The 9,752-nt window shown below is 43.7% G+C and overlaps 1 protein-coding gene and 1 non-coding gene across 3 annotated transcripts; one reads left to right on the forward strand and one right to left on the reverse strand.

The window, feature by feature from the left end:
• Positions 1-4,623: 4,623 nt before the first annotated feature.
• Positions 4,624-6,911, forward strand: LOC120237380 (gamma-crystallin B). Of its 2 annotated transcripts, none has more exons than XM_039240655.1 (3): positions 4,624-4,632; positions 4,728-4,976; positions 6,636-6,911. In XM_039240655.1, the coding sequence occupies exons 1-3, from the start codon at positions 4,624-4,626 to the stop codon at positions 6,909-6,911; spliced, it is 534 nt and encodes a 177-aa protein (XP_039096586.1). The 2 variants fall into 2 exon arrangements, with proteins under 2 accessions (XP_039096586.1, XP_039096585.1); XM_039240654.1 differs by having other exon boundaries at positions 4,728-4,970.
• Positions 6,912-9,418: 2,507 nt separating this feature from the next.
• On the reverse strand, positions 9,419-9,524 carry LOC120237403. The gene has a single exon (XR_005529939.1). It is a non-coding gene; the product is annotated as a U6 spliceosomal RNA (small nuclear RNA).
• Positions 9,525-9,752: the final 228 nt, after the last annotated feature.

Genomic DNA, 9,752 nt, shown 5'->3' on the forward strand with positions numbered 1-9,752 from the left:
AAGCCTACCCTTCATCTAAACCGCATTCCTTTTACCTGGACCTACAGAATTCCCTGTATTTAGACCCTCGTTTCCAAGACCTAAAGGTGAGTCTTTGCCAGGCCTCTCCTCCCAAGGACAATGGTAGTCAAAAGGCAGCCATTTGTGGGAAACGGAGGGGGGCAAGAAGCATGTGGATAGAGTGTGTATACAACCTTTCTGGTACAATGTCTGGAACGTACTAGACACTCTTTATAGAGTAGTCTACTTATTGATATCTATTATTATTTCATCACTCTGAGCCGAATTAGTGCTGTAAAATTTACTGCAGTTTCAATCTAACTACTTACATGAAAGTAGACATGACATCCTTCAGCAGGGTCATGTCAGTGAGGTGCTGATGAACTCGAGAGATTTCACTTGGGAGTCATTACCAGTGAGTCAGGAGAGAATGCTTTTCCTGAATGCCCCAGGAAAAGCCAGCGTGTGCACTAAAATGTTTGTGTGGGGAGAGAGGTGAAGGGTTATGAACTATTTTCACTGAGGTTCCTAACAGGCCTCAGGCAACTATAATGACTTCTAATGAATAATTTTGTTTTTAGAAGAAGCCAGGCTTATAGTAGATACTTTCAAATATTTTGGTACACAAGTTTATTTAACTATGAGTTCCTAAAGGACCTTAAATAGTTTTATAATTTTTTTCCTGATTTTAATGAGACCAAAAGAGGTTTTTATAGTTATTTTTAAAGGAAAAAAAATACTTGCTCATAACTTTAGAGATAAACTCAGTATCCAAATATTTCTGATAAAAGGCTCATTGGCCTCAGGGCCCTAACCTCTGGCATATTTTAGCCTGGGGGCTGGCTGATAACACAAAGAGACACAACAAAGCATGTACCCAGGACCCAAAGTCTCATTCCATTGAGCCATCCATCTTCTAAAGTATAAGGAAGTAGTTAAGAATCTTCTTTGTCATTTTTCTTCACAAAAATGTTGTTTATCACTTTTTCTTTCATTTTTGTTTCTTTCTCCACCACCTCTCCTGTCTCCTACCCTTAGAAGCTAGAGGTAAGTTCTGAGACCTTTGCAGTGCAGCCCCCTTGACGCTTAACACCTCCACCTCCCCTCCTTCCCGCCCGACGGGAAGGCTGCTGTCAGCCCACACCAGCCTGCCAGGTTTCCTGGCCATTTTTATATCCCTTCAAGTTCTCCCAGGTCAGCAAAGGCAGGCAGAAGATGAGGCATCAGAACCGGAGTGGTAGCTGAGTGAGGGGGAGAAAGTGGCTTCCGTGTCTCTGAGCTTCCACACGGGTGACTTCATGGGGGAGAATTATCATTTTCCAAAATAGAATTAAAATCATTATTTTTTCATGTTCTTCATGTTTCTGGGGCTCCATTTACCCATCCAATTAACTAACAAATCATCATGGGGGATAAAGAAGTGTGACATGGCCCTTATTCTTGAGCTCATGACCTTGCTGAAGACAAGGAAAAGAAGAAATTTGACGACAAAGGTGGTGCTGCAGTGCTAAGTTGGGTGGTGATGAAGTGCATGTAGATGCTGAGAAGGGATAGCCAAGTAACAGCCGGTCTGAAGAGCAGGTGTCCTAGGAAGATGGGCCTAGGCTGCCTTGAAGACTGGGTGGGACTTGATATCCCTGGGAAGGGAAGGTGTTCCAGTATCGAGGAATGATTCCTTCCCTAGACCCAGATCCTCAAAGACATCTTGGGTTCAGAAGGCAAAATGGGAACAGGCTCTCCCCGCTTAAGCCCTCCTGGGCTGCCAAGATAGTAAATATACATCTCCACAGTTTTTCAGCTGAATTGTGTCTATTCCTACTATTTCTCTACTTAAACCTAAAAGAGTTTAATCAAATAATGAGAGCAGGGACACTTCTTCTGACTTGTGCTTTACATATCAACTTTCCTTTCCCGCACTGCCTCGAAGACCTCCAAAGCACTTTAAGAGAAAGGATACACAGCCATAATGGAGGGAAAAATAAAAGAGAAACATGTTTTAAAAGACCGCATTGGTGATATGGAAATGAGAAAAAGGGCAAAAGGCTACTTTCAGCCAAATCAGGCCTGACTCACGTGGTGGGTCTGAAGTGTGCCCCCACGTGTGCACAAGCACACGTACACTGAGTCCCTGCGATGGCTGATGGCGGCCATCAGCCACAGTGGGAGGGGTGGAGAACAGGGGCTTGTCACTGACCTCGTGGTAATGCCTTCTTGGGGGGACCCCCTATGGTACCATGATATATTGCGAGTTACCTCTTCTGAATGCAGCCCCAACCACTCCAGCCTGCAGTCCTGGTATAGCCCCGGCGAGAGGGCACGTGAGGGTGGACAGCGAGAGCGGGATGCTCTGGGCTGGGGCATCTGACACCAGCAGTGCGTGAACTTCGAGGACTCTATCTCTTCTGACTGCACAGCCCTCGCTGTGTTATTCCTGTTCTTGGTGCCTTGCTTCAAGGCCACCTCCAAAGGGTAGTCACCGTTTAACTGTGAAATCAAAATTGCCAAACAGAAGACCTTTGCTAAATTAGACCAGGCATTCCAATATATGAAGTTATCCATTGGTCGTATTTAGTCTCCATAGAGTAAGTGAAAGTGTAGACACTATGACACTGAAGCCCAGACACCCAAACTTATTTTTTTGAGGGAGAGAGAGTGGGGTGGGGCAGAGAGAGAGGGAGACACAGAATCCAAAGCAGGCTTCAGGCTCTGAGCTGTCAGCATGGAGCCTGACACGAGGCTCGAACCCACAAACTGTGAGATCCTGACCTGAGCCAAAGTTGGAGGCCCAACCAACTGAGCCAGCCAGGTGCTCCCAAACATATTTATTTTTTATTGATGTATGGAGGAACGCTATGAATATTATCATCTTTAGCATTTATTAATGCTAAATGATATGATATTTTTCCTCACTGGTATTTACAATTTATCATGTACTTTCAAGTCCATTATCATATTTGATTTTCATCGCCATTCCTATTTTATAAACAGGGGAAACTGAAGCCTAGGGAAGTAAAGTGATTCCAGAGACTACACAAACAGCAACAGAAACTGCATGTGCGTGCAGACGTGTGTAGGCATTGACCCTGAATGTGTTCGCCATAAATGGTGTCTATTCAACAATTACATGCTGTTTGTGAGTACCAGGAAGAAAAACAACTTTAGAGGAAGCTGTGTGAAAGCAAGGCATGGGACAGGCAGGGTAGGCGGTCACAGTTAGTGTCACTTGCGATGGTGTAGGTCCTGACAGCACCACTCACCCCCTTCCTGCCCCCAGTCCGGGTCCCTGATGCTCTGACCCTGGAGGCTGGCCATACAACTGACAGGGCCTGAGTGTAGGCCTCTGACGCAAGGCCTTAAGTCATAAACCTATTACATATCCACATAAATAACACCTTTTTATGAGTAGTAACTGTATTTTCCAAAACAAAAACATTTAGTGAAAGGACTGCCATTATTATACCTTTCTTCAAATCTCGTTAATGCCATATATCCTCTGGACATAAACTCCACAAAGTAAAAAAGGTCAATAACATCTTGGTACTGTTAGGAAAGCTGTTTTGACCTTATGAACCTCATGGAAGTGTCCCAGGTACCTCAGAGGTCCCCATACCACACTGGGAAATCTGTATGATCCAGAGGCTCTGTCATCTGGCATGGTTGCCGTCTACCATCTCAAAAGTCTGAGGAAGTAGGCCATTGGTATTTTGAGGGCTTGTACATTACTCCTTACCTAGCTCAAGCCTCACTTACCAAGTGAGCAGGAATCTGATGGGGGAGAAGGAAGAAAGATCTTAGGAGGTTGAAGGAGGGCAGGGATACCAAAGACAAGCAATCTTCTGGGCAGCCACCAACAGAAGGAAGGATTTAGGCTTTCAGGGAGTCATGAGCAAGTAGAGGAAGTCATAACTAACTATCTGCTTTCTCTCAGGTCAAAGCCAAGTACTGAGGACCTACTATGTGCCAACCCTGTGCTCTAGGGCCCAGGGACAGAAAGAAACAAGAGAGAATTCCCAGCTTCCAGGAGCCTACAAATTTCCCAGTCAAGTATCAGTTTTACTCAAGATAGACCCCAAAATAACAACAATGATGACCACAGAATCTTGAGCTTGAACTAAGCTTTGTGCTTTTTAAGGCACTTTTGCAGATTGCTTCACTTGGTTCCCTCTTCCTTAATATTCCTGACTATTTAAATTCTGATTTTTAGTAAGTTTTAAAAAAACAAAAACATACCAGTTCCGGAGCAGAGTGCATTACTTCGTTTAAGTACCTTTGAGGACTCAATTAAACAGATTAGGTGACAAAATAAAAGCACAGGGGATAGAATTTCGCTCATCCTCTTGCCCAACTAAAAGAGTAAAGACTCTTTTCATTTTGGTGGCAACAACAGCTTTAGTGAATTAGAACAACCCGAACCTACCAGAAAGAATGAGAGAACCATTCAGCTAGCCCCAATGACCTGGGGGGAGGGGGAGCGGGTAGCTTGCAAATCCCCTTACTCACCGAAATGGGCCCCTTTTGTGTGATTTCCTGCGGAGGCAGCAGTCAGGGCTGCTATATATACAGCGGCACTCCCCCTCGGCCCACACAGCACCCAGCGAACACCTCCTGCTCACTCTCTCCAAAATGGGAAAGGTAAGTGCTGGGTCCCTGATGCTCAATGTTTGCCCTGGCGCAGCATCTTCGGCGGGGACACATGGTCTTATGCTCCTGCATCTTCCATTTTGCAGATCACCTTCTACGAGGACCGGGGCTTCCAGGGCCGCTGCTACGAGTGCAGCAGCGACTGCCCCAACCTGCAGCCCTATTTCAGCCGCTGCAACTCCATCCGCGTGGACAGCGGCTGCTGGATGCTCTATGAGCGCCCCAACTACCAAGGCCACCAGTACTTCCTGCGGCGCGGGGACTACCCCGACTACCAGCAGTGGATGGGCCTCAGCGACTCCATCCGCTCCTGCCGCCTCATCCCCCAGGTGAGTGTGGCTCTGTCTTTGTCTCTGATCTCTTTGGAAGTGAAAGCCATGAACAGATACCATTCTTCAACCAAATCATTCCAAATAGACAGCAGAAAGTGGGAGTGAGCCTACCGTTTGCAGTCCATTCTAGAAGGATGTCTCAGATGGGAAGCCATTCTTCATGAACCCTATGGTGTTTACTTTTTTACTCAAATGTTTCCAGATTTTTATATTTTAAATGGAATAAAAAATTAAAAAGCCAAAGTCTAATTAGGAAAAAGCCAGGACATATAGAAAACAAAAGTTGCCATCTGTGTAAGATATAACCTCTCTCCCTCTTTTTTTAATGTTTATTTATTTTTGAAAGAGACAGAGCATGAGTGGGGGAGGGGCAGAGAAAGAGGGAGACAGAATCCCTGCAGGCTTCAGGCTCTGAGCTGTCAGCACAGAGCCCCACACAGCCTGACACAGGGCTCGAACCCATGACTGTGAGATCATGACCTGAGCCAAAGTTGAATGTTTAACCGACTGAGCCACCCAGGCACCCCAAGATATAACTTAAAGTGGTCATTCTGAGCTGTATCAACTCAGAAATAATATATCAAAACTCATAGATACAATCTGGGTTGGCTTTTTTTTTTTAAGTGTATTTATTTATTTTGAGAGAGAGAGAACACAAGTAGGAGAGGAACAGAGAGAGAGAGAGAGAGAGAGAGAGAATCCCAAGCAAGCTCTGCACTGTCAGCACAGAGCCTGATGCGGGGCTCAAACCCACAAACCACAAGATCATGGCCTGAGCTGAAATCAAGAGCCCGATGCTTAACTGAGCCACCCAGGTGCTCTGGGTCTGCTTAAATGATAAAACTATGTTTGCTTCCTTTGGCCCACTTTCCTATTTAATTATCTTCCTGTCCTCTGGTTTTTATTCTGATTTCATGGTCAGTAACTATTAGTTCATTTAGAGGTATAAATAAAAGGAAAGGCCAAACCCAAAATCAAAGTTTGAAATTCAATATTTCCTGGAGAGTGATTGCACCATTCTTAGAGGAATGTGCTGGAGTGTGGAAGGCATGGGATATGTGTCATCCAAACAGAGCTTAATGGAGATGGTTTTCATTGCTGAGGAAAATAAAGACATCAAGGGAAAAGACCAGAAAGGAAATTTAAGCACAGATAGGTTGATATCTGAAGTGAAACTGATGTGATGAACACAAAGATAAAGAAAATGTATCATCTTATTTTTTTTTTTACAAGAGATTAATAATCCTGAGTTCCCAGTGTACAGAATATAGCTACATGTTGATCCCTTTTTAAGGAAAGTAATGTATCAAATGGGACTCTGCTTTCCAATGACTTACACTTTTCACCTTTGCGAAGGACCTTCTCTAACAACAAGCACTAACATGATCAATTTTATTTTGGACAAATCTTGGTTGCTAGGGATGAAGATGTGGACAGCAGTGAAGGGCTGCTGAGTTCTGTTCCTAACATTACCCATAAATCTTTAGATGCCTGGGTGGCTGACAGAGGAGGGAAGGCTCTTTAACACTGCAATATGATTTTTCTGGAAGCAAATCTGGACTCTGACAACTTCTGGGCAGGTTTGGTCAGGGAAGTGCAGGGGCTAGAACTTCTATTTCTCTCCACTTATGTTCATTTACTTTTTCTTTTCTGCCACCCCAGCATGCCGGCACTTTCAGAATGAGGATCTATGAGCGAGATGACTTCAGGGGACAAATGTCAGAGATCACAGATGATTGCCTCTCTCTTCAGGACCGCTTCCATCTCAATGAAATCCACTCTGTCAATGTGCTGGATGGCTGCTGGGTCCTTTATGAGATGCCCAGCTACAGGGGAAGGCAGTACCTGCTGAGGCCTGGGGAGTACAGGAGATACCTTGACTGGGGGGCCCTGAATGCCAAAGTTGGTTCTTTCAGACGAGTAATGGATTTTTACTAAAGTACTTACATTCTCCCCTTTTCTCCTTTAAAATCCAATAAAATATTTAGCTTGTGTTTCTGGCACTATGGAGTCCTGCTTTTCTTTCAACCTGTTAAGCCTTCATAAGCAATAATGACACTTCGTCAAACATAATGACAGATGTTTTCATGATGCAAAACAAAGTCTTATAAGGGGAGTAAAGGGTATCATCGCCAGCCTTCTTTTAATGACCCACCTATGTAGGCTCAAGGTTCAATTCAACTGAGCAAACGCCCTCTATGCTTAGTCTTAAGAGAATACTTTTGTAGCTCCATTGATACATAAGTAGATATTGTAACACCCAAGTTATCCTTCTAGGTTATCCCCACCATGTTTTCTATATAGTCCAAGCCTTAGCTAATGAGGAAAGTTGTTCTTAGCATCTAGACCCTTACTTTAGCATCAAAAGCAAACGAACAAACCGATCACCCTTACCTGTTGCATGCCTCCTCCTTCTAACAGCAGCCAATTCCATGTCCAATGCTGTATTGTATTTCTCCATGAGGTTTTCAGTACAAATAGAATTCACTGCCTCTTTGCTGTATGTGCTTTATAGAAGAATTTCAGGATTTCTACCAAAGCCACATGCACATAGGGGAGCTCAGCTCCCTATCTTTTTAATAGGAAGTAAAGAATTACAACTATACATGGAAAATAATACAAAGAAGAAAACAAGGAATTGAAATGTCCTGGAGCAGTTTGTTTGATGGTATATGTGTTTCCTTTTGGTATGTTTATTTTCCAGGGGTGAGGTTTGAGCCCAAGTTGCATCTTGTTATCTACAGCACTATGTTGGCCATAGATAAAGCCAGATTTGAATCCAGCAGCCAAGACAGAGAGGGGAAACAAGATAAGTCCTATGACTAACAGAGTCCATAAGATAAACCAATTAATTACTCAAGACTAACCTAACCGTTCCCCAGTACCAAAATCTAAAAGAAAGTTTTCATGGGGGTCCCAGTAAAGAGAGTACCGAACAAACAACATCCTTAATATCATCCTGCGGTAATTAAATATGGTTCTTGAGTCTGTTTCTTACAAAGTTCCACAATGAAATTGATGGCTTCAGATCAAAACTCAGCCAAAGTACCCCATTCTTTGGGATTCTAATGAAATGGCTGAAATGTCATCTCAACGTGGAGTGGGAGACTTGTGTACCCACTTTCTCCAACATATATATACTCAATGTCTCTTGGAATTCTGGAAAGGGAATGGGCTGCTTTTACTTTTCCCAATAACCCTCCACTCTGAACTCCTGCCTTATCATTGGGTGGGTCATTATGTTCTTCCCCATGTGACCAGCCCCATACATCTCATGGGCTCAGATGGGAGACAGTTTCTTTTCCTTGAGTTCCTGGACTATCCCTCACGTAAAGCATTCGCGTGTGCAGACAACTTTATTATGGAGGTTGTGGGAGGAGAGATACAAGTTTAGATCACAGTAGTACAACAATACAAATATTAGATGGCCCTGCTCTAAACAGTCTGCAAGCTCCAATCTGCAAGCAACTGGGTGGCTTGGTCTTCTTCTTTGTTCTTATTCCTCTCTCCCCTATTCTGAGCTGTACCCACACAGCTGTTCCTTTTTTAGTTTCCTTCCATCCCATGCCCTCAGGGCCTCCACATCTCCATATCTAGGACCAGAGCGAGCATCTAATTTGTTGCTTAACCTGAGTCATTTTTAAGAGTGAAAGTGTGTGCTATTAAGGATTACAATGGGGCAAGAGGCATGAACCAGGAGTATTCCAGGCAAACTGGGGCACAAGGTTAGGCTATTTATAAAAGTTCTTTCCCTGGAAAATAGTCAGATTTTTGAATTGGTTGGTATTAATTATTCCTAACTCTTAGTTCTTCAACCTTTAAACTCCCAATGACAGTATTAGCTTCCTGGAGATGTTAGCCACAATTCTCTGTTTGTCAGTAATAATAACATCAAGCATAAATTAGAAAGTCAAAAGCTTCTTGGAGGGCTGAATTTCACATCATTTGCCTGATAGCCATAAAGTCACAGGCTGCAGACATGGAAATTATCCTGAAACACCTGAACTGATAGCACATAAAATTAGAGACCCTGGGTATCATTGATCAAGCTTTTCTTCTTGAAAATTATATTTCCATCCTTGGAGAACAGGCAAAGAGAAAAATATCTTCCCTCTAATTCCAGCATTAAAAAAATGTCAACAGAGGGGCGTCATGGCATTAGGAGAGGGACAACGCTCACACTAATCTGTCACCTATGCTTCCTCCTCTCCCTCCTCTCTTGAAAGTGCACACTGGAACCTCAGAGAGGTGAAAGGGTCTGAGATGAAAGCAGCCCCCAAGACTGGAATGCAAGAAGGGACACCCTACAGGATCCCACTAACCTTTTCCCAATGACAACAGAAACACAACTCAAGATAACCCCAGTGTCAAGCCTACATACCCGATACACACTGGTATTTCCCATAGGTCCTAGTTCACAATAAGCCCAGGTTGTATGTCTTTTTTCTTATATGGAATGCTTCAAGAATTTGCATGTCATCCTTGTGCAGGACCATGCTAATCTTCTCTATATTGCTCCAATTTTACTATGTGTGCTGCCAAACTGAGCACCAGAATCTAAAGCTTTTTATTCCTTTTCTCTTTGTTTCTCCTTTTGAATCTATAGTGTCTTCTGGCCAATCTAACCTTATAGAAGACCCACCGAGCAAAGCAACTAAGGTCATTCCATAAAGAAGTGCCAAGAACTGCTATACTGATGTCTACCCTCAAAGAGTGTTCCTCCTATGGGTTCTCTCTCCAGTGACCCTGCCTCACTGCCAGATGGTTAGGTCCTGATCC

This window comes from Hyaena hyaena, unplaced genomic scaffold, assembly GCF_003009895.1.
Source record: "Hyaena hyaena isolate Hyena2069 unplaced genomic scaffold, ASM300989v1 scaffold_180, whole genome shotgun sequence".
Classification (NCBI taxonomy): Eukaryota; Metazoa; Chordata; class Mammalia; order Carnivora; family Hyaenidae; genus Hyaena; species Hyaena hyaena.

Excerpts from the sequence above, each read along its gene's own strand:
- LOC120237380 (XM_039240655.1), top strand. Across the intron at positions 4,977-6,635 it reads GCCTCATCCCCCAGGTGAGT|CATGCCGGCACTTTCAGAAT; the intron begins GTGGCTCTGTCT and ends CTGCCACCCCAG.